A 26,067-nucleotide genomic window follows, 5' to 3' on the forward strand; every position below is an offset into this window, starting at 1 on the left:
AGAGACCTTTATTGATTGATAGATCATAAAGTTAAGCAAATGATTATTGTTAAGATCATCCAAGGTGAGATTAAATTAAGGACAATAATCAGAGCGAATGTACTGGCCGGCCGGCCAAAAGACCTCCATACGACGTACGACCCTGAAAAGACCTCCAAAAGACCTTCATATGACGTCAGAGTAGGACCCGACCCCGAAAAGACCTCCAAAAGACGTACGACCGCGAAAAGACCTCCAAAAGACCTCCATATGACGTCAGAGTAGGACCCGACCCCGAAAAGACCTCCATATGACGTCGGAGTAGGACCCGACCCCGAAAAGACCTCCATACGACGTACGACCCCGAAAAGACCTCCAAAAGACCTCCATATGACGTCAGAGTAGGACCAGACCCCGAAAAAACTTCCAAAGGACCTCCATATGACATCAGAGTAGGAGTAGGACCCAACCCCGAAAAGACCTCCATACGTATACCGGCCGGCCGAATAGACCGGCCGGCCGTCCGAATAGACCGGCCGGCCGGCCGAATGTACCGGTACATTATGCCTAATGTACCGGCTGAATATACCGGCCGGACGGTATATTCGGCCGGTACATTAGGCCGGCTTAGGCCGACTTCAGAAGTCTGCGGTTCACCATTTAATGGCTTCTGTTTCAGCATGCTCCCGGAAAGATAAAGGCTGTACAGTAGTTACTAACTACTGTACAGCCTTTATCTTTTCTGATTTGAAGTCATATAGCCCGGCTATATGACTTCAAATCAATACGATTACCGTAGGGCCTGAGGCTATTTCAAACTTTTGCCTCGATTACGATTAAAGTGAAAATATAAAAGTTGAAGATTCACAGATCCCCACAGATAGTGTCATTAATTTGGTAGGCAAGTTTCTGAACTGTCCACCACCCAACAATGACGGGAATTGTGCCCTCTTATGATGAGCATTTAATATAGTCAGGACCAATTATAAGAAGATTTTAAAGTTGAACTTGACAACAAAAGTAGGGCTCATGTCCATCTTCTAAATATTCTGTTTTCAGTGTTTGCCTTAGTATTTTCAACAAATATGCCCAGTCCACGATACCACGACAAACAAACTACTAAATTCAACACTTCAGCTCAGCTGCTGGATGCATTCACGCATTACGGCACATTGCTGCCCCCCACAGGTTGTTGTGAGTAAAACTCATTTCCTCGGTGCAAATTATTTACAGTGGACAGTGGTTCCCACTTCCCTGCTCGCGAGCAGATTATAACCAGGTTTCCTTGCTTTACAAGCTGAACCAGTTTGTGAACTTAGAACTAACTCACCTGTGGTACACATTCACTGTCTCTTTAAAACCACTGCCTCCTGAGTGCAAACATTCAGGAAGTCCCACCGTTTGCCTCTTCAGAAGAAACGAAACAGAAACTCAGAGCTCTTGTGTTTACTCTGTCTTCAGAGTAGACCAGAGTTTTGGGTATTTTCTCCCGGAGCTAGTGTTGCCAGTAAAATGGCACAGCAGCAGCAGCAAAGGACATGTGAATTGGAACAGGATCAGTTCTGCTGTCCTGTCTGCCTGGAGCTTCTAAAGGAACCAGTGACTCTGAACTGTGGACACAGTTACTGTGGAAGCTGTATTGAGGGTTACTGGGACCAGAATGAGGAGACTGGAGTCTACAGCTGTCCCCAGTGCAGAGAGAGCTTCAGTCCCAGACCTGTTCTGAGGAAGAACAACTTGCTGGCTGAGGTGAGATCACCTTACAAGTTACAACCACACATTAAACTACATTTTTTTGCTACAGAAAACCCCTTGTTGCATATGTTGATAGAACATACTGTATAAGGTTACTTGTTGTGTTGATAATGATATAGGGTATATTTGTTTGTCCACTAATACTAAGAATGTTATTTAGATGTTTGACCAGTGGTTCTCAAAGTGGGGTCTGGGGACCCTTCCCTCAGAGTTAATAGGGGGTCTCCAAGACTCCCCAACGATATTTGTTAACAGAGCATCACAGTCTGTTTAACCAGCTATTTGAAAATTGCCGATCTACGAGATCACAATGCTTACAACACGATATGCAATAGTTTTTGAAACATAGGCTACTACATGAATCTTGTATGGCACAAAATATTTTCAAATGGAGATCCGTGGACAAATATATATTAATTTTGGTGTCCTTGACATGAGAAAATTGGAGAACCACTTGTGATAGGTATATTAGGTTCTTTGCAGTCTACAGTATAGATATGGTATCATTTTGGCAACTAGGGTAATTTACTCTAAAATCTTTGACTTTGTTAGTCACTGACACTAGTGGTCTGCTAAATGATGACATTAATGCACATTTTTCAACAACATAAACCAATCAACTTTATTCAATGTACCGGTAAAAGTTCAGATTCAGTGTTCAGTTAATGTCATAATGGTCTTACTAGATGAACTTAGTTGAACCTGTAATTTCTCACTGTGTTTATCACCATGAACCTCACAATGACTGTGTTGTATTTGTCCTCAGTGAGTGACCTCTCCTCCTCTTCTCTTTACTTCCAGGTTGTGATGAAGCTGAGCATTACAGGAGGTCAGCAGTCTCCTGCCTCCGCTGCTCAGCTCTACGCCGGACCAGAAGACGTGGCCTGTGATTTATGCACTGGAGCCAGACGTCGCAAAGCTCTCATGTCTTGTCTGGTGTGTCTGGTCTCTTACTGTGAGACTCACCTCCAGCCTCACTACAATGCTCCTGCGTTGCAGAAGCACAAGCTGGTCCCAGCCACCAACAAACTGCAGGAGAAGATGTGCTCCAGTCATGACAAGCTGCTGGAGGTGTTCTGTCGCACAGACCACCAGTGTATCTGCCTTCTGTGCACCATGGATGAACACAAGGGCCATGACACGGTGTCAGCTGCTGCAGAGAAGGCAGAGGAACGGGTAGGACCACAGTCACTTGAAGACAAATCTGTGTGCCAAAAAGTCATACCTAAATTTGTATGCCAAATAAATACATACCTATGAATATGACTATGGGTTCACACTTTAAGTGTAGCAACAGTGAACACAGCACATAGGTTAACAGTGCTCTTATTTTACATTCCAAAGACCAGAAGGCAGAGCGCTCCACGTTCAGACGTTCAGACAGATAGGATATCTAGTGTTGTTTCAAAACGTGCACTTGCCCAGTCAGGCAACTTGAAAACAAACTCCATCTGCCCGAAAGTTTTAGTTACCTGCCAGGGGCAGGTGAGCAACACTTAGTGTCAAGGCCTGAATCATATTTCATGTCCATTAGTCTTGCCCCTGCAAAAGTGAATTGGGGAAGGTACATAGTTGATACCCATTTAGACCTGAGGCCGATTCTAAATCCTGACTTTTTCTTCCTGAAAAACGTAAAGCTTTTTTTTTTTTGTTATATACTGTATAGCAACAGCTACACACAGAGGTGTTCCCGATTTGAAAGGTATAACATAAAGGTGTTCCAGGTCTAAATGGGTTAAGATCCAAACTAAACTGTCTCCAATTTCACTTGTTTTTACCCTGTATCCTGTATAATTTTCTCTCTCATGATTGGATAGAATTGGTATCTCCACTTGAAAATGTGCTTTGTTTGTTCACAAGCCAAACGGTCTCTATTCCTGTTTCTTGCAGAAACAGCTGGGGACAATTCAGGAGAAAGTCCAGCAGCAGATCCAGGAGACAAAGAAGAAGCTGAAAGACCTGAGACAGGTCATGGAGACCCTGAATGTAAGCTGATATTATGATGATGGTTCTTGTTGTGTTCACTGTGGATAGAGGAAAGAATGGTGATGCTGCAGTATATGGATGAGACAATGCCTTGTGTCATCAGAAGCACTAAAGCAGTGGTTCTCAAACCTTTTCATGTCAAGGTCCCCCCAATTAATAATACTAGTCCTTAACCGTTCAAAGATATGAGCTCTGAAATGATGTGCAGTGTGTGGGTTATGGGATGTGCACTGTGCACACAGTATATGAGGGATGGAAAGTAACTTTAACTGGTGCTTGCATGATAATATGTAGGAGCATCAATGTAAGAAATACCCGTTTCGTTTAATGGCTACAGAGATACTGTGTACCGATCTGCATGATTTTTGGACAAAATCTGTAACAGGGCCAGACAACAGACCCCCCCCCCCGCCCGCCCGCCCACCCGCCTGCACACACACACACACACACACACACACACACACACACACACACACACACACACACACACACACACACACACACACACACACACACACACAGCTGGTTAAACATGTTGCCTCATGCTAGATGCAGAATAGATATGCCTCAAGCTAGATGCAGAATAGATATAGATACACCATAAAAATGCTAATATGCAGCATATGATTTGTGAAAGTGACAAACGGGCTTCACAGTTATGTTAGGTGTGTTCATATGCTAATGGTGATGCGATTTCAGATCAATTGCTCCAGCCACTGAGGAGAAACGCTGTGACAGACACTCACTCAGACAGACAGACACTCAGACAGACAGACAGACATTTGGAAAATTATATGTTTGATACTGTATATTTGGCTGCCGACTCCCATTTGATGTGTTTTGTACCAGCAAACAACATCTAATATTTGTAAAAAAGTTTTTTTTTCGAAATGAGCAGATCTAATTTCTAACAAACGTTTCTAACAAACATATTGATATAGCTACTGTACCTAGATACTGTGTAAGATATCATACGCATAACTAAAAAACGTAACTATCCTACAACTAACAAGTCAATATCTAAAACAGCAAAATATAAGACCTAAATTGAAATATTTCAGAATTAAGGTTTATCCATGTTCATACATTTTTTTATTTTTTCAACCATTGCTATTGTACATCCACTCAACTCTCCCTGTGTGTGTGTGTGTGTGTGTGTGTGTGTGTGTGTGTGTGTGTGTGTGTGTGTGTGTGTGTGTGTGTGTGTGTGTGTGTGTGTGTGTGTGTGTGTGTGTGTGTGTGTGTGTGTGTGTGTGTGTGTGTGTGTGTGCGTGTGTGCGTGTGTATTGTGTTAAGCAGAGCTCTGCAGAAGCAGCAGTGGAGGCCAGTGACAGGATCTTCAGTGAGATGATGGTCTCCATTGAGAGAAGACGCAGTGAGCTTAAAGAAGTGATCAGAGATCAGCAGCAGACTGCAGTGGCTCAGACTGAGGCTCTCCTGAGGCAGCTGGAGGAGCACATGGAGCAGCTGGAGAGTAGACATGCTGACCTGGAGGAGCTGTCCAACACTGATGACAGCATCACTTTCATTCAGGTTCCACTCATGGCTTTTTACTGTTTGGTTTTGACGGTTTTAATTTAGGAGTCGGTGATATATTTCATTCCATTCCATTATGTCATTATGATGTTCTATTTCATCCCTTCTGACCGCCAGAGGCGGTGCTTTAAGCACTGAATAGTTCCCTTCGCGCATGCGCAGTTCGAGTATGTTTACCAACAAAGTCACTTGTGACGCGTCTAGTGGATTCCCAAGGCTGGTCTGGTCCCAGCCCCTCCCTTCAGAGCTCTTCTGCCTACGTCAGTCTCTAGTGGAGTCTGATTGGTCCGTGAAAACTGTCATGGCGGAGTCAAATTATTTTAATAAACTATAGGGGTAGTCCAGACGACGACGGATTATTTTTGCCCGGGGAGGTAGAGCCACGAACACCCATGGGTGTCCACATGCAAACGCATGCAAATGGAGGACTAGACGAATAGTTTCCAAAACTCCGTCTGCAGTGCATTTTTGTTACCCGGGCGTATTTCTTTTGCCTTGTGGACAGTCTGGACACCCTAAACGGAGAAGTTCTTTGCTTGCATGCTTACGTCACCTTGTGCTCCTCGCCTCCTCCTCCTTGCTATGAGAGAATCCTGTGGTGGTCTCTGTAGAATATCCATATTTATGAGCGCATTCACGACATGTTTTTTTTTATTTAATATTTTTTATCCCACTTTTTTGCAACCCATTTTTCTCACCCGGTGACTACCTAACCTGTAGTCCTGGTTTCCGCTCTCCCCCTGCCGCGCCAGGGGACATTGGGGAGCACCCGGCTGGCTAGGGGGAGGTAGTATAGAAACCAGGGCTACTGCATGTTTTTGTGTGAGGGCCTATGCCCAAGGAGACACGGGGAGAACATGCAAACTCACCACAGAAAGGCCCTATCGCCAACCCCACCTAGGGTGTGGGTGCTGATGACGCGGGTGGAGGAACACGCCCCTAGCGCCCACAGCTTCCCCCGGTGGAAACCCAGGACCTTCTGGCTGTGAGGCGAAGTGCTAACCACTGCACCACCCACGGTGCCCCGCATTCACGACATGTTAACATTAGAGAGCTCAGCTGTCTTGTTTAGGGATGGAGCCCTAATGAATGATTGTTTTAATGATATTTGTTACTCTTGTCAAATGTCATCTTCATAGATGGTGGTCACTGGTCAGCCACGAACTCAGTCGCAAAAGATACCAGTTATGTTCTGAAATTGTTGTCTCACATAATTTTCCACCGGCTCAATAAGCCGGATCGATAAGGTGCTCATTATCAATAATGAGATACAGCCCTAGTCTTGTTAACGGAGCATATCTGACGCGACGCACCTGCCTCTTCGCTTTGTCAAAGTTTGGATATCAAATGCCAATATCAAATGATTTCAAGCATAATGGAGACATATGCACGCATGCAGGCATTATTCCAGCCCATTCTCACCAGTTGTCTGACGCTTTGAAGGTGAGAATATGTTGATTATTCACGGCATGTGCTGCCTTTTAAATTATTTCCACGATCAGCACAAGCACAAAAAAAAGTCCGTCTGTAGTAGGGATGTCCCGATACCACTTTTTTGCTGACCGAGTACAAGTACGAGTACTTCATTTTGAGTACTCGCCGATACAGAGTACCGATACGAGTACAATTAATAATACAAAATGTCTTTAAATTACGTTTTTTTTTTCAGGTTTAGCCCATGGAAATTCCTGTAGGCCTACTGTGCATGATATTCTAGATCTGCTCAAACATTTTGTATTTTTACTTTTGATACTTTAAGAGAGAGAGAGAAAGGCGAAGTGGCGGAACACACAGGGTACTCGGGCGATTTGTGAGCAGTATCGGGGCGAGTACCGATACCGCATCCCTAGTCTGTAGTTGCTTCTTGTGGTGAAGTGGTGTGTAGGCTCTAGGCTGTGTAGCCTACATTATCTTCCATTTCTCTCCTATCTCTAACATGTGTGTCTGTCACTCTAATTTAGTAATAGATGCTCTTTGTCTGTGCTTTAACAAGTACACTGAAGCATTAATATGATTATGTTCTCATTTCCAACTTGAGGCAACTTATTGAGAAATCAGATGTTGCTATCAAATAGGCTAAACATTTTCCAGGGACTATTAACAAATGTAACCCTTCTTGTGCCTATCCCGAACAAGTCCGGCTTTTTTTCAATACAATACAATATTTCTTTTTTGATATTTTACTTACCGTGAGCTGCTTGTAGAGATGTGGGTGGTCCTGGCTCGTCCTACGCTTTCCAACGACCGAGTCTAGATGGTCCCACGATTGATTCCATTGAAAATGGTTTAGAATAAAGTTTAGAGCCCCCCCCCCCCAAAAAAACTCAATCTATACTGTCGGCGGCGCGCCGTATTCCGGGGTGCCGATCCCGATCTAGTCCGGCTTTTTTAATAAAATGAATTAATTAATCGGAGGCCTCAACGAAGCCCCGGTCTAAATTTCCATCCAGGCCCGGGGCCGTGATTCTGTTTACATCGGCCCGCGAGAGGGTAACGCCGCCGCATCGCGCCGCCGAATCCAATACAAACTCACATCTTTGAAGCTCATTTTCTCTGAACTGTATTCTTGTGGAAGCGGAAAAGTTTTATTTGCCGAAAGTCGATCTTCTAAATGAGTGTTAGCCTATAGCAATCTTGTAGCCATTTTCATCCGGGTCTTTTTCATCACATGCACAAACGTGAACATGCACGTCACTGCTACGTGAGTCCCTGTATTTTGCAACGCTCGTCTATGAGAGGGACCCTGGCCACTCAACAGACTTTGGCGCCCCCAAGTGGCCCGGCACCAGATGAGTTAAAAAAGAGTCCCCATTATGCAAGTAAAGAACATTCGATTGTGGTTTAATAAATAGCTAGGCTTAGGCCTAAAGAGATTATATTTTAATCGGCAATGCAACGGTCTCTCCTCTGCTGCACCGTTAAACGGTCCCATCTTACAAAGTGAAGCTCACTTCATTCTCTCTCTCTCTCTCTCTCTCTCTCTCTCTCTCTCTCTCTCTCTCTCTGATTGACAGAGTTACATTCGTTTAGGTTTTTTTAGAACTTTGATTATATTGTGTTTTTTCTAGATAGATATCCATTTGCACTTGTTATATTGCTGTTGATGTACTGACATATTATCTTGTGATGTTTTGTATCTGCTTATTGTAAGTCGCTTTGGATTAAAAGCGTCTGCTAAATGCCTAAACTGTAAACTGTAAACTGTTTAATGCTGAGAGAGAGAGCGCACCACACTCCCGACGATTCCTCTCCCCTCTCCTGCTCTAGAAATAGAGAGTGAGGTAGGATAGGTCGTTCAGTCCCTACCAAAGTATAGCCTACCCATCCACTTCCACTCCACTGAGAAGTCCAGTTTCCTAACAGTTTGTAAAGGTTTGCATTATTTTAATCAGAATGAGTTGTGTGATTATTTTGTCATAACGACACAATAGCAAAGATCCGGCACAAACGTGTAGTGTGACAAAAAAAATGGACAATTTTTATTTAACCTTTACATTAACGTGTAGCTGTTATGTGTGCTCTGCTCTTATAAATTGACCTATTATAGATAAGATAGCTATCATATTGTTTTCTAACCCTAATTTGAATAATGAATAGGCTATTGTTGACCCAGCAGATAAAACATTTCTCTTGCGAAACCTTATAAACGCTATCTGCTTAGTAGTAGGCCTACTGTACTATTAATTCACTATGAAGTGCCTTTAATTATAGGCTAATATATACCGGTAAGTAAGAATAGACAGATAACCTTGGACAAATTGTTCTGCCTACACCTTATCACACTAAATGCCTAAACTACTGTAAATTATTATAATGTAGGCCTATAACTATGAAAATGGTTCTTGTAAATAAAAATCCACCCATGAAGTCCAATTATGAAGTAGAATACTTGACCTTAATTTATAATTTTTATAATGCGTTATGACTATTTCTTGTGTTATAAGAAACATCGGATGTATAAAAAAAAAACACACACACACACACACACACTAGCGACTGACGTAGGCAGAAGAGCTCTGAAGGGAGGGGGCTGGGGGGGGGTGCTGGGACTGGACCAGCCTTGGGAATCCACTAGAAGCACTTGTGACCCCTGGATGACCCTGATGAGGGTATAACATCCGGGTTAACCCAGATGTTCAGTCTCTTTTTTTCTTCTCGCGCGCAAGTTTGGAAGTTCTGTATTGAGCTACAATATGCATCATTATACGATGCATTATTATGCAACCTACCTCATTATGGAAGTCGCTAGTAGTTCCGTGGCCGTATCGGTCGGAGCTCATCAACGTCAACGTTTTTGCAGAGGGCAATGTGAATGCTGACCCCATCACCTTCAGTGACGTGTCAGTGTCACCGGAGGCATTTGGCTTTATTTTTCTGGAACTCGGATGGACGATGCCCATCCTCGGATGGACGATGCCCATCCTCGGATGGACGATGCCCATCCTAGTTCAAACTCAGAGTGTGGCTTTCACAGTCAAACCTGACTGAGGCACCTAGCAGAACTCTCTGTAGTCTCCCAGTGGAGTTGAAGGGAGGATTAGGTTCAGCAGTGCAGGAAGCACTGAAGCGAACCATCCAGGCTAGGCAGACCAGGCTGCAGCTTATGCTACTGGGCCAGCTGTCAGATACTTTTCTCAGATACTGGGCTGCTTACGCTTTTGACGTGTTGGTGGTTGCCACCTCAAACACCCGGTATAAGCGTCGGTTCCGATACCGGCCCCCCACATCTGGCCAGGTCAAAGAGAGACAATCAATCAGTGACCCGGCAAAATTACTAGCATTGGACCAGGGGCTTTCCGCCCTCCTGACCGAGGGTGCCATCGAGGCTGTAGGCCCTCTGTCACACAAGGAGGTTCTAATCAACATACTTCTTAGTCTGGAGGGACCCAACATGTTAAGGTCATGCCATCTCATATGCTGACCACAGCAGATGATCTGCAAACCGATCGATACCCACAGTTTCCGTTGCCTGTCAACAGTGGCCGTTTCGGTGCTATGCCTATCAAGGCCACCACTGGAGGCTCAGGATGCTTCCGTTCGGGGTCTCCCTCTCCCCAAGGGTGTGTTCACAAGCTGTGTGGCAGCGGCTCTTGTTTACAGTTTACAGTTTACAGTTTAGGCATTTAGCAGACGCTTTTAATCCAAAGCGACTTACAATCAGCAGATAACATCACAATAATAAACAAGATAATATGTCAGTACATCATCAACAATATAACAAATGCAAAAGGATATCTATCTAGAAAAACACCATATAATCAAAGTTCTAAAAAACTGCAGTCTCGGGGCATGAGTCGTGAGTCATGAGTCGTACCTGTGCAACTAGCTGATCTGCGTACCATCCCAGCAGAGGACTGTTTCCTCTGCTGCACAGACTCAGTCGCAGGGCGCCATAGCACCCCCGCGACAGGAGAGGTCTCCTCTCTCGACTAGCAGGTTGGGTCTGGCATCTCAATCCTCAACGCCTCCAACTGAACCGCTGCGGGGCAGCTGTGCTGATCCAGTCAGGCATACTATCCTGAATGCTAGAGGGCCAGGGCCATCCACCAGGTTACAGTAGGATAAGATGGGAAGCTGTTTCCAACTGTTGTATGGGTCAGAGTGAAGACCCAGTGTGTTGCTCTGTGCCTACTTTTCTGGAATTTCGGCAGGCCCTCCTAGACTGGGGCCGCTCTCCGTCTACTCTAAAAGTGTTTGTAGCAGCAAGAACATGTTGACATGGTAGAGTCGACAATGACACAGCCATAGTGGGGAACAACGGTCAGTTGTCCCTTTCACTGGAGGGGGCTCTCAGGTTGCATCCTTCAAGAGCCTTGATAACTACATCATGGGATCTTCCCATAGTACTGGACACCCTTTGCTGGTCTCCCTTGACACGGGCAGTCTAGGTGGGTGTCATGTAAGACGGCATTCGTCCTGCCCAATGCTGCCCATTACTCAGGCAAACGTGTCAGCAAGCTACAAGCCCTGCCTGTCAGTGATTCTTGTCTGAGGTAGAACTCAGACGGATGATATGTCACTCTGTGGCCGAACACAACTCCCTATAGGTGCCCTCATAGTTGCACCTCAACCAGCCTGTAAGGCTAGCCCAGTTTAACCTCCACTAGGAGAGTGTGTGGATAAGCTGGAACTGTTGTGCCCAGTGTGGCCCTGCCGCACGCTTTCGGCAGTAGGAATGGCTCTTCCTTGGTTATAATGGCCCAAAGGTTGCGCTCTCTCCAGACAGCGCTTGCCCCATTTCATTGTGGGCGCCATTCAACCACGCTCAGGAGGCGAGTAATCGTCACCTGTCAGCTGGTATAAGGTGCCACTCTACTGGTAGTGTCCCCACATCATGGGCTACCCTGAGAGCAGTACCCCTGGAAGATGTCTGTGCCACTGCCTCAGGTGAGTCATCGGCACATTCTCCAGGTTCTATTGGGTGATCGTTGCCACTCCCCATCCATTGGGGGTGGTTCTCTTCCCAGAATCCTCTGGTTCTATACTCTTTGGGGTTTGTAATCAGGATTCCTCGTGAATTTGCTGGTATAAGTCATTCAGTGCTTAAAGCACCGCCTCTGGCGGTCAGAAGGGATGAAATAGAACGAAAGTTACGTTTGTAACTACGGTTCTATGAATCCCGAATGACCGCCAGAGCGCTCTGTCACTCGGAATCCTCGTGTTCTCGCGAGAAGATTCTGAAGAGACTGAACCTCTGGGTTAACCCTGATGTTATACCCTCATCAGGGTCATCCAGGGGTCACAAGTGACTTTGTTGGTAAACATACTCGAACTGCGCATGCGCAAAGGGAAGTGCTTAAAGCACCGCCTCTGGCGGTCATTCGGGATTCATAGAACCGTAGTTACATACGTAACTTTTGTTGTGTCTGTAATGTAATTTTACTAGAAGTTTGCGGCCCTTCGGGCCGCAAAAGTCTAGAGTTCAGGCCGCTGCGCGGCCTTCACCGCCATGTTGCGGCAGTGTGGTGTGTGTAATGGCCAAATATGGTAGTTTTTTGAGAAAAAAAAGTTTTTTGAGAAAAAAGTTTTTTGAGGAAAAAAAGTTTTTTGAGGAAAAAAAAGGGTTTTGAGAAAAAAAAAGTTTTTTGAAAAAAAAAAAAATTGAAAAAAAAAATGTTTTGGGGTAAAAAAAGCGCTTGCGCACACACACGCGCGCGCGCACGCACGCACGCACGCACGCACGCACGCACGCACACACACACACACACCCCCCTCTGTTGTAATTCGATACTCTACTCTGCTCAGCTCCTCTCCCCCCTCCCTCCCCCTCCCTCCCTCTGTAACTTGATACCCTGATGAGCATTTCAGCACTGGCCAGAATGTTCAGAATACTATGTCAGGACTGGCTGCTCTGCGTGAGGCGAAAGGCGAGATGTTGTTAAATTGAAATAAATGCCGTTGAAAGAGTGGCATGTTTAAAATGTGGACAGTTGTAAATTTTCACGCTTGTTCGACGTGGTGGCTATGTTTGTGAGAGGTGTAGCGAGACAATGTAGCTAAACATTCAGGTTCTAAATTGCGACCACTTTGTGCTTGCTCAATTGTATTTATTAGATTGTATTTATTAGATATATTACACCAGTAAGACTCCCTAAATCGGGAGATAAGCGACCGTCAGGTCGCATACACAAACTTTAGAAGGCAATGGTAGCCATTCAGGAGGGAATATGGGAATTGGGACAGATCCATTTTGATGACATAGATACATATAGATAGATACCTTTATTATCCCAAGGGGGAAATTGAGATGCATTTTGATGACATGACTGTAGAGATACTGTGTACCGCTTTGCGTGCTTTTTGGGCCAAATCTGTAGGAGCAGTGTCTAAAAATTTGTTTTGCAACAATCGGCCTCATGGTGGCGCTAGAAGAGGGCCATGTGAGAAATGAGTAGGGCAAAAGTGTGACGTGTGACGAGTTATATTTTATCATGATATTCTGCTGGTAGTTACTAAGACTGATATACTGTAGTTGCTAGTATACAGTGTACAGGCCATTGTCAGAATTCTGTCACAATTATTTACTACTCACAATACTTTTCCATTATTGTCATAATTGTATTATTTTCCAAAAATAGCAGATCTACAAGATCAGCTTCTGAGCTTGTGGATTTTCTACTTCCACTATTTTCTTTTTAAATCTTAATAAGAAATGATTAAATATCTGCCCTTTGCAATTTTTGTCATTGAAATACAGAAATGTATCTTTTATTGATATTTTTGGGATATTTTGATATTTTTTAAGCATTGTTTTATGTATTGTTAAAAACACAATTATCTTATGAGAATTAAAGACAAATTCAATCATTTATTACAGATAACCTTTACTAATAATTTGTCTCTACAGTACGCCTGACTGGGTGACGTGAAACACAGGTCACAAGACTCTCTGGGCTGTTTTTTGATTGTCTTAAACAACCCTGTAAGACCCACTGTGGCAGTATCACAACATTTGTATATTATCCAAAAAAGGTTTAAATGATTTTATTTTATTAATTTTATTAACTTCAAGATCTCTGGAGTCCAGAGTCTGGACGAACAACATCTCACTTTTTCACTGAAGCTATTCCTCACAAAAACATAAGTAATATGCCTGTAATATTTCTTTTGGTGATCATTAGAATGTCTAGAACATGCACATATGTTATTATTGTGAAAGATATCCCCCAAATGTAAATTAGAGCATGATTTATAATTGTTGCTTTTTGACTATAGAACCTTACAAAAACCTTTTTAAACATTACATTTTCCTGTCCAAAGTACTCCTACATCACCATCTGAAAGGTTGATTTTTTCTTTTCTTTGCAAGTTGAAATTAATTCAGGTCTTACTTAAGTACCTGCTCTTATGCCTGTCAATACTGTCTCCGACCACCGAACTTTCCTCCAGAGTGTAGCAGCTTTCCGAACTCTAGTTCGGGGTAATGCTTTTCTAGTTGAACCGGACCTTTCAGACGAAAAGTTTGGTGGTCAGAGACAGTATGGACAGGCCTTTAAGTTAAGGCATAAGAGCTGGTACTTAGGACAATCAAAATAGAGCCCCCCTATCTTGTCTCTCTCCAGAGTTTCCAGTCTCTCTCCAGTTCCAGTGGATCTCCAGTCTCACCCAGTGTGGTCATCTGTCCTCAGAGGTCCTTCACAGATGTGATTGATGTGGTGTCTGGTCTGAGAGACCAACTAGACAACATCCTGAAGACAACTTGGCCAGAGATATCAAAGAGTGGTGAGATTGAAATGTGTTGATTGTTTTAACCAGCCCTCATGGTAAACATGGATTGATGAAGTCAGAAGGCAACTGGAGATATTTGAACTATAACAGACTGATGGTACCCAGGTTGGCTGTCTGTCAGATTTAACAGTAGAATGTACAAATTCATTTAAGCAAGGATATTCCTGAAATGACATTTAAATGTGTTTATTGATTTACGTACTGTACAGTACATTTCTAAATGTTGAATGGAATTTGTACAGGTCGAGGGGTACAGGGAAGGCTACTAAAGCGTATACCCTTTGGTATGGGGGGGTTAATTAGTACAACCTGTGTTTCATGTCAACCGCTACAGCAGGGTTCCCCAATTAGTTTTCCCCAAGGGCCGAATTATGTCTAGGGTACCAAGCCGAGGGCCACAACATTGCAGGGGCCGACAGTGGCGTTCCCGCTACTCCAGCGACTGCGACGGTCCAGATATCGTCGTTGTCGGGTGAAAATATTGTATGTCCAAAACCATTCGTTTTGCATTTATTATTAAAACATTATTTAAACTAGTGAAAACAGACGATCCACAAGCACACAACGCCTCGCACCGCTCACATCTAGACCGCTCACATCTAGACTTCGCGCCCTGCCGGGCGCTCAGCTGATCGTAGCCATTGAAGACACAGAACTGTTTCGAAACAGCAGTGTTTCCGGCAATATGAACGTGGGCACTGCAGTGTGGAGAGAGAGAGAGACTGAGAGAGAGAGAGAGAGAGAGAGAGAGAGAGAGAGAGAGAGAGAGAGAGAGAGAGAGAGAGAGAGAGAGAGAGAGAGAGAGGTAGCTGAGATAGATAGCATAGATAGATAGATAGCTGAGACAGGACTGCTCTATATTTGATCAACATAAGGGTTATAGTTTTAAAGTCAGATTAAAATGTTTTCAATACCTTAATGTCAATATTTATCATGAACAACTTGGACACCAATAACTCAGGAAACGGGAAAAAGCCCCACCGGGGTTGTGCTACCCTCCTGTAATGTAATCCATACAGACGGATACAGGTCCAGTGGACTGGTAAACAATGTTGCCATCTCTCTCAATGTTAAATATGTAGGCATTTGTTTCCAAAGTGTGAAGTGGTGTGAAGTTACAATGGGTTGTAAGGGGCGTGTCTGAAAAGCAACTGAAAAACTTGGGGTGAAAAGTAAAAAGTAAAAGTAAGAAATTGATCATTGTTAAGGGGCAATTCCAGACTTTTACTTGTAACAGAGAAGTTCTACATTGCAGTATTGTATGCTTGTAGATCTGCTATTTTAATATTTGAAAAGGGACATTCTGCCTAATGAGTACTTTTACTTTTGGTACTAAGTAGTAGGCTACATATCAATACTAATACTTGTGTTCTTTCATTACATTTTGAACTGCCCCCCTCCCCCTCCCGGCAGTTGGAATAATTCAGGCTTTTGCAAATCCCGCCCCATTCTGCCCTGTTACTATGGTGGGACATTAACCCTGGGCAGATTGTTTTTATAGTGGCAGTGAATGGGATATTTTTTTTTTCATAGCCTCATTATTGCAATTTAAAGTACCAAAGGAAAAACATCTAGGTGATATTAATAAAAAGGGAAGACAAAGGTACAGTAGTTACATTGCAAAACAGGGGGTTTCCCCGAAAATATATGTTTTAATTTTTTTACTCCCAGTGGGACAGAATCACTATTGCAGATTATTTTATAGTGGAAGTGGATGGGATTTCTTTTCTCTTCATAGCCTCATTACAGCTATATAAAGTACCAAAAAAAACACATCTACGTGATATTAATAAAAAGGGAAGAAAAAGGTACAGTAATTACATAGCAAAACAGTAATTTCCCCCCGAAAATATATGTTTTAATTAGTTTAATCCTCTGGATCAGAGAGAGAATAGAAATAGAAAAAGAAAGCGCATTGCATCTTGGGGAGGAAGAGGAGAACTATAATCTGTTCTCCTCACATAATAGGCTGGCTTTTCGTAATTCTGCCCATTTAAAATATATGTACCCAATCGTAACTAGTTAGACCATTGATAAGGTCCATGTGAACTAGTTTGTTGAAGCTTATTCATTATGATGAGCGAGATCGCTATCACCGCCCGCGGCCGTACTGGACGAATGCCGTGTCGTGCAGAGCGGACAGTTTTTGAAAGCCTGAAGCAACATTCTCGACATTCTCCACTGCACAAACTCCACCCCCGATAGCAAAAAGTGAATGGTTTTTTCTGGTTGGCCAGTCAGGGAGTCTCAGGAACCAATCAGAAGGCTGACAAACGGTGAATTATGGTTGGAATGCGCTGTTTGTTGATGCCGATTTGTGATGTAAATCGCGTCGCGACTGCATCGCGGAACTATTTGGAAGTCTGTGTTTCGGCCGGAAGGTTTATAATGGACGTACTATGATGTAAAAATGATTTTTTGTTCAATTGTACATTGTGCAAGTACAATAAGTTCAGCTAGGAACGTAGGGGAGAAATGCAGCGATCTATGTGTGAAAGGTGGAATCTGTAGAAGCAGTGGTGTGAGAGTCTATCATTGACATGCTTAAACGGCACCATGAGCTGGGCTTGTCAATTAGTCGTCTTGATTATTATTATTATCTTTTTTCTTATTTGTATTGATACCAACGCTGTGCCAACCCCGAGTTTCCCGAGTTTGGGCCGTTTTTGAAAAAAAAAAAAAAAAAAAGAAATCAAAATTTTTTTTTCCAATTTTTTTTTTTGGACCTCCAGAAATGTATTAGGCATGATCGCGATCGCGAAATTGCATGTTTAACCCCCATACCAACCCATTCTTTCAAACATGGCAGCCATGTTTGTTTACATCTGTAGAAAACATAATGGCCCATAAATCATGAATGCCTGAACGGATTTCCAAGCGGATTTTTTTGTTTGAAAGCTGTGAACAGCATCTACACACGTGGTGCATCATCTAGGCATGGGCTTGCACTTTTTACACAATTGCACAATTACATGGAAGTCTATGGTAACCATGGCAACGCGAGACATTGAAGAGAAAAAATCATTGCAACATAAATGAAAAAAAATTGTAACCCACCTGAAAATTTATTTTCTGTTTTACTAAAGAGCTGGGGAGACGGGAGTTAATGAACTAACTCTATAGCAATGATTATTATATGGAGCTGGAACTTCAGTTTAATCCATTCTTCAGTATGATGTCATGATGACCTTTATGTTTTCTTTTGTCTCCAGTGTGTGCAGTTGATGTTTCACAGACCAGAAAGGTTTTACAATGTGAGTCACATTTTTATGAAACTTTGCAGTATGGTATAAGGTTATTCCAAATATCACTGAAACCAATCTTACTCCAATGGGGGGGGGGGGGGGGGGGGAGGCTATAGCAATCATGTGAAAATAACTTTGAACAGGCATAACTCATGCAACTTGCTTACACATGTGCCTTGACTCATGAGGAACGCATCTATCTCTTTGACCAGTAAGCTCTGCCCTTAGATTTTCCGCCATGTTGATACACGTTTTTCTACCGGGAGTTTTGAAATGTTCTACACACAATCTATGGACCAGTTGAGGAGAAGTTTGTGTGTGAAACAATTAAGCCTCCATGAGCCAATGGATAATGTAGAGGTCTGGCTTCATAAAAAAAAAGGGGGGGGCGGGGGGGATCATCTTTGTGGACTTTGTTCTCACGGTTCTATGTCTGGGGATCGAGAACAATTCTTGATTCCTATATTTATTCTTTCTTTTTTACTTTTTAAAGTTATCATTGGTGAAAGTTTCATGTCTCTACCAATTACCATCTGATGCTCCATCTCTAGCTCCCCAGCCCACCTCCGGCCCAGAGCTGGAAGCTCTGATAAGGATCGGCACCAGGGTGGTAAGAGGACGGGACTGGTGTTATGGAAATCAGGTCAGACATACAAATATTTAAATTTACTGTAGGTGATGGTGATTAGCCTTAGTGACTTTTGCACATATAATCTATTTTACAGAGCAGTATATTTCTGGTAAATTTCTGGATAATCTTGTTTTGCCATTCCATCAAATGTAACTAACTAACTAAGGGAAAATACCTCACCAAGGCAGGCCTGTGGAAACATTAAAAATCCTTTATTGCGGCCATAGGTCGCAGTTTACTATCATAACCGTCACAGCTTGTCCGTGTCTGCTGGACAGGTAACGCCTGACACTGTGGTTCCCCTGACACATCACTTTGACATCACAGGTGACATCACAGTGATGTCAGATACTCAGAGCAGGGACACACTAACAGAATCCCTTTTATGCCCTTATATGGAGATCCCTGATGTCATCAATAGTAATTAATAGTTAACACCTTGACGTCCGAAATAGAATGGTGGTTGGTAGATTAGCCGTGACATTTCTATTATTGTATTGTGATCTGAGACATAATATTATCTATCTATAAATGCGACAAATCTCTGTCTGTCTGTCTGTTTGTTTGTTTGTAATCCGCGTATCTCGAGAACCGTTCGTCCCACCGGCTTCAGATTCGGCACGCGCGTTCCCCGCCGCAGCGCGGAGTGCAGTGCCGGGCCTCGACCCGACCCGACTCGCGGTTTTCCGAAACCGGCGCGAAACGTTCGGAATCTCCTTATGCGGAGCTGATTGTTGACATCAGGCTGTTCCGGAGGAAATCGGCGCAAGCGCTGAGTCATTGTGACATCACTTCATAAAAGGCTCTGACATCACGTACGCCACATGAGTCAACACAAAATCTCTGTGAATGTGTATGTATGTATGTAATCCGCGTATCTCGAGAACCCTTCTTCCCACCGGCACGCGCGTTCTCCAGATATGGGCATAAAGTCTGACATCAGAGTTTTCTGCAACCGGTACTGTGTGTGCAGAGATCTTCATATATGGGCATAAGTGGACAAAGACAAACAGATGGTCAAAACGGGTCCTATGACAACAGGTATATTGGGGTTTGCATTAAAGGGTGGGGCATTCATGGGGTTTGCATTAAAGGGTGGGGCATTCATTCCCTATTTCAAATTCGGCACGTGCGTTCCCCACCGCAGCAGGTAGTGCAGTGCTCGGCCTCGACCCGACCCGACCCGATACACGATTTTCTGGAACCAGCACGAAAGGTTCGGATTCTGATGTCTGACATCAGGATTTTCCGGAACTGGCACTGTGTCTGCATAGATCTCCATTTATGGGCATAAAATGGATGCAGACAGACAAATACAGATATCTCCATATATGAGCATAAATGGACACAGGCAAACAGATGGTCAAAGATCTCCATATATGGGCATAAAGTGGACGCAGACAGACAGATACAGATATCTCCATATATGGGCATAAATGGACACAGGCAAACAGATGGTCAAAACGGGTCCTATGACAACAGGTATAATGGGGTTTGCATTAAGTTTGTCTCCTCCTCCATCTGTTTGTCTGTGTCCCTTTATTCCCATTATGGAGATCTCTGTATCTGTCTGTGCCTCCGACTGTGTTGCAGACACAGTGCCGGTTCCCCCTTTAATGCAAACCCCATTATACCTGTTGTCATAGGACCCGTTTTGACCATCTGTTTGAAAAAGCGACAGAAATCTCATATATGGGCATAAAATGGACGCAGATAAACAGATATCTCCATATATGGCATATATGGGCATACAATGGATGCAGAATCACAAAGATCTCCATATACGGGCATAAAAGGGACACAGACAGACAGATACAGAGATCTCCATATATGGGCATAAAATGGACGCAGATAGACAGATATCTCCATATATGGGCATATATGGGCATAAAATGGACCCAGAACTATAACTGCAGTGATCTCCATATATGGACATAAAATGGACACCGACAGACAGACAGATACAGATATCTCCATATATGGGCATAAATGGACACAGGCAGACAAATGGTCAAAACGGGTCCTATGAAAACAGGTATAATGGGGTTTGCATTAAAGGGCGGGGCATTCATTCCCTATTTACATTGTTCCGAGTTGGCCAGGTCGTCGGGCGGCCCAGCTTCTAGTGTTTATAAACATGACCCCGCAGCCCCTCCATCTTGAACAGCGCCGCTGTTTTTTCTTTTTTTTTTCCCCCCAGGCCAGTAACTCACCATGATTTTCTCGATTTCCGTTGGGATAGAATGGGGGTTTTGGCCGATCGTCGATGTCCCCGTGCGTTTCGCGTGCGCGATCCTTTCACGTAAATGTCCCCGCAAATAGTCCATGTGTGACTGAAGAACAGAACTGAAAAGTTTCGCTAGCATAGCCCCAAGCATGGCTGCAGGAGGAGCTCGAGTGTGTAGACAGTAAACGGATGGGTGGAAGGTGCCTTGGAGAAGGAGAGGCGCTGACGTCACCTCTGCTTCATGCACGGTCTGCATGAGCTATCAGTGCACGAGTGGTGACTAGGGAAGGTTAGACGATCGCCGATTTTCGGATCAAAAGCTTTTATTCCGGTTTTAAAGACAAAGTCCGGGAATGTACGACGTGGCTGAGAGTCCCTGGGGGGATGTGCGATATAGTACGGTTTTAACATTAAGGGGCTCCACTTGGCTTAGAAGGTGTTAATAGGACTTCATGCCCACATATGGAGGAGGACAGTCCATATCTTTGTTGCTGGTTCTACAGACAGGGATCTCAATATATATATGGGCATACAAGGGATTGTATGTACAGTATGATGTCAAATGTCATAGACATCATAGGACTTTCACATAACAAACAGGTAAGACTCCCTAATCGGGAGATAAGCGTCTGTCACGTCGCATACACAAACTTTAAAAGGAAATCGTAGCCAATCAGGAGGGAATATGGGAAATGGGACAGACAGATCATGTTGATGACATGAACTTTAGAGATACTGTGTACCGCTTTGCGTGATTTTAGGCCATAATCTGTAGGAGCAGAGTCCAAAAAATGTGTTTTGCTAAAATCAGCCTGACTGAGTAAGCATGTTTGGGGTCTCACTCTCACATATCTCTATATAGGCTACAATACACAGATCTCCATATATGGGTATCAGGGGTCTCCATAAATGGGTAACTGGTCCGATATATATCACTGGCCAGATGGCCAAGACATGGCACGACCTCGCCCTTTAGGCGTCTTACTGGTTTAGTATGGCTAATGCAAAGCAAAAATAAAGAAATGCCTTTTATTGTTTTGATAGGATAGTAGGTTGAAAGGAAATGTTGAGAGAGAGATGTGGAGTGACATGCAGGAAAGGCCGTTGGGATCGGGACTCGAACTCGCTACTTCGGAGCCCAGGTGACCCTACCCCCAGACTGCTACGCCAGCGGTCTGGGCCTCAAACGCTTTTTACAGTGTCGATTCTTTTGATTCCCTTTTTTTTTTACACTCAAATGGTGTTTCCAGGTTTACATGACAAAATAGTAATGTTTTTTCATGTGTTAGATGCTGTGCTTTTAATAATTCAATATTGGAGATTAGATTATTGGTTTATATTTAGCTTATGTTATGATTGTTTTGACAAATTTCTAGTAACCTGCTGAGCCACTTTATTTTTTATTTTTACAAACGGTTTGTTATAGTTTCTTGGTATAGGTTAGGGGTTTCTCTGCCTGCTTATCTAGTCACCTGCATCTGAATTCTGTATGTTAATGAGCCTGTGATGTAATTTCCTATAAAAGCCAAGTTTGTTCTGCATTCATATTTAGTCACCCTGATGAAGGCTGTGTGGCTTAATCATTTCTATACTTGCTATGCATTAGAGATACCAATAAAGGCTTTTGAAATTTAAGTTAAATTGCAAATGTTTTGACTTTTGTACCAAAGAGCACCTTATTAGGAATTGCCTTTCTCTATTTTATTTAGAACTTGATGCTACACAGTGTCAGTGTTCATCTACAATTAAAAAACAAGAATCAAGGGTACTTCTTTTTTAATTAAATTTTCCTTGAGAACCCAAGGTCGTATAAATTCTATGTATTTGTTTTCATAGTTTACAATTTACATCAACAAAATTGACACTGCCTTGTGTGCTCTGGTACAGGATGGAACGCCCCCTGGGCCGGGTGAGGTTATCGGGGTGATACCTGGGCTACACAAATGGTACCAAGTCAAGTGGGATGGCGGGGGCACTAATCAGTACCGGGTAGGTGCAGCGGGCAAATATGACCTTCAATTGGCAGCAGAGCCAGCAAGAAAGTAAGTAAATTACTTTATATTTTTTATAGAGTAAATATTACTTATTACTCATTTTAAAGTAATAATTTTGTTACAATACTGTCTGAGCAAGAATATTTAAATTATATTACTTATTACTTTTAAGTTACTTTTACCAAAATGCACAAATTGATCAATTACCGTAATTGCCGGACTATAAGCTGCGACTTTTTTCCCATGTTTTGAACCCTGCGGCTTATACAACGGTGCGGCTTATATAAAGATTTTTTACAACTAACAGCCAGTTCGTTTTACAATGGTCTTTAACAAGGATTTATAGATTTATACAGCTAACGGCTACCAGGGGCGCTCTAGTGGGAAGCAGGAGGGACACCTGTGGCTTATAGTCAGATGCGGCTTATATGTGTAAACATTTCTTTTCTTCTAAATTTAGCTGGTGCGGCTTATAGTCCAGCAATTACAGTAAATAGTCTAGATCTTATTTTTAAACAAATATCAATAAATAATGTCATTATATTGTATGCTCAGAGTTGTTCTTCATATGGGCACTACTGCAGAGTATATAGGCTAATTGATTCATTTATTAAATTCATGTTTATTTATTCAACTTAAAAAGAGTAAACTAATCCCATCATATAGAATTTAACATTTTGGACAAAATAGCCAATTTTACATTGAGTTGCCCAGATGTCCCTATTGTGCCCACCTATCCTGTATACCTAGGAAGCATTGACACCCATTTGCTATTAAATATGCAACAATCTGGCAGCCTTCCATGTGCTGTGTACCAGAGAAAACATCCACCAATGCTACAGTTTGCGTTATAGACTATTAATTCCTACTGATGCTGTCAAACCAAGAGTTTTCACGAATGCGTTTCTTTTCTATGGAAATAACAATACGATGGGTACTATGAACAAAAACTAATTTCACTACTTTTTTACCATAAAAACCTGTAAAGATTATTCTGATTCCTGCTTGCCCCCTGTGTCGCTTTATCGCTATAATAATAATAATTATTATTATTATTATTATTATATTTTGTTCTTATTAAATGGCCTTGATCAGTTCTCTCTGTCATCTGATTGGATGGCATTAGTAACCCACCTGAAAATGTATTTTCTGCTTTATTGAAGAAATGGAGAGAGAGAGGGAGCTATTTTAGATTTCCATTTTTGACAATACACTTGGAACTCCAATTTAATCTGTTCTTCAGTATGAGAAATCATTTACTAATCTGTTCTTCAGTATGAGAATTCATTTACTGTTTTTCTTGTGTCTCCAGTGTGTGCAGTTGATGTTTTACATCCAGCGGAGCCTCAGACCAGAAAGGACTTTTTACAATGTGAGTCCATGTTGATGCCGGTTCTGAACGTTGAAGTTTCAATCTGATATATATATATTTTTCCCTTTTTCTTTTTTTTAAATATTTTTTATCACACAATTTTTGTAACCCATTAATTCACCCAGTGCCAATTGTCTAAGCTGTAATCCTGGGCTCTGCTCTCCCTCTGCCGCGCCAGGGGAGACAACGGACTGAACTCATGCTTCCTTCTATGGATTATCTGATATGTTGTTGTTTAAAGCTCTCCTGAGTTTTATCTGAGACTAACTCTGAACACAATAAGGTTGATGAGGTTTGAATTTTCTTTTTGTGTGTACTCACTGATTCCTATCCTCTGTCTCTGGACATAAGCAAATATCTCTCCCTGTCAGAGGAGAAGAGGAAGGTGACTAACACAAAAACGACAACCTTACCCTGATCATGCAGAGAGTTTTACTTGTGTGTACCACGGTCAGGTGGTGTGTACAGAGGCTCTGTCTGAACGTTGTTACTGGGAAGTAGAGTGGAGTGGTGGAGGGTTTGATATAGCAGTCTGTTATAAAGACATCAGCAGACAAACCCTCTTTGGAGACAATCATAAATCCTGGTGTTTACGTTACGATGGTAACAACTACTGTTTCAGACACAATAAAGTCTCCGGAGTGGGGGAGTACCTGGATCACAAGGCAGGTACTCTGTCCTTTTATGGTGTTTCTGACAAAATTATCCTCCACACAGTTCAAACCACGTTCACACAACCTCTATCCAGGGATATTGGTTCAATGGCAATATGGAGATACAGCAGAGCTGTGTAAGACATGGTAGACATGTTAACAATACTGATGATAATATTCAGTTGAAAACGTTGTTTTCTTCATTTCGGTTATTGATTTTCTCTTCTAGATAAAGCATGTGTAAGAATGTGTATACTACACAATCATGATCAATCAACCGATTGTGCTCTGCTCCATTATCATTAATTTAATAAGCAATCACAGTATACCCTGTTATCTTGTTGATATTACTACAGAGCCCTCTGACATTCTGTGTAGATTGGTTTTACTTAACAGAGTGGTTCTCAAACTGTTGGTCAGGACTCGGGACCCCCCAGGGGGTTCCCAAATGACAGGGGTTTTTCTTCTTTTTTCTCCCATTTTGTAAATACAGTAGGACCTTGGAGTCCAATAGGGCTAAAGTTAAACACTTGAAACCTGGATTGTAAAAGAAAAAGTGACGTAATATCTTTAATAGCCAATCTACAAGCTCACAACTTATCTGGCAAACTGAACAAATGTTTCAGTTCATACAAAAGTCTTTGAGACCATCAGGTAATCATAATTTTTTCATGACCTTTACTTCATTTACACTGACTTGTTTTTCAAAATAAATGTGAGCACTGTGGCTGCAACCTCTAGCAGAGTGTTTTATTCGTAATGACTCCGCCAGGCTGAAAGGCATGGCCGAGACTATGTTTTTGCCCCTGCCCGTCCGTGTCCTTCCGTCCACGTGTCCTTCCATCTACAGACAGCTAATCTCTGGCACCGTTAGCACAATGGCAGCGAAACCGTACACGTAATCTCCCTCTGTACCAGAGCAAAACCTCTGCCCCCAATTTTCACATGGGCCTGTTAGAGTGCCACCAGGAGGCGGGTTTGTGCAAAACACTTTTTTGGACAGCACTTCTACAGATTTTGTCCAAAAAGCACGCAAATCACTACACAGTATCTCTATAGTCATTAAACGAAACGGGTCTTTCCGATTTTTCAGATTCCATCCTGATTGTTTAAGATTGGCTTCCAAAGTTTGCAAGAGTGCTTGCTCCCTTTTGAACAAAATGCCTCAAAATGCACACAGAGTGTGATTTCTGTGAAATTGTGTACGCACATTCCCACTAGGCCGAGGAACAAATTCCACTTGATTTCTTTCAAATCAGCATCATGGAGGTGCTATACGAGGCCGATTTGTGTTTTTACCTATAACTCCACCGATCAGTGTCAAAAGTTGTATGCACATTCCCTAGAGCAGGGGTTTTCAAAGTAGGTGACGGGGCACCCTGGGGTGCCGCGAGATAATTTGATAATATTTGAAATGTATTTGGACATTTAAAAATATATTTATTATCATTTTAAACTTGA

At 42.7% G+C, this 26,067-nt stretch overlaps 1 protein-coding gene across 1 annotated transcript; it reads left to right on the forward strand.

Moving 5' to 3' along the window:
- Nucleotides 1-1,491: 1,491 nt before the first annotated feature.
- LOC308297888 (E3 ubiquitin-protein ligase TRIM47-like) lies at nt 1,492-24,563 on the forward strand (the record flags this gene model as incomplete). The annotated part of the gene is made up of 9 exons (XM_080741453.1): nt 1,492-1,728; nt 2,536-2,910; nt 3,625-3,720; nt 5,020-5,253; nt 14,319-14,478; nt 17,697-17,738; nt 18,281-18,372; nt 22,475-22,629; nt 23,894-24,563. The coding sequence occupies 9 exons, from the start codon at nt 1,492-1,494 to the stop codon at nt 23,904-23,906; spliced, it is 1,404 nt and encodes a 467-aa protein (XP_080597579.1). The 3' UTR covers nt 23,907-24,563.
- Nucleotides 24,564-26,067: the final 1,504 nt, after the last annotated feature.

This window comes from Nannobrachium achirus (genome assembly GCF_963921795.1).
Source record: "Nannobrachium achirus genome assembly, chromosome: 14".
NCBI classification, from domain to species: domain Eukaryota; kingdom Metazoa; phylum Chordata; class Actinopteri; order Myctophiformes; family Myctophidae; genus Nannobrachium; species Nannobrachium achirus.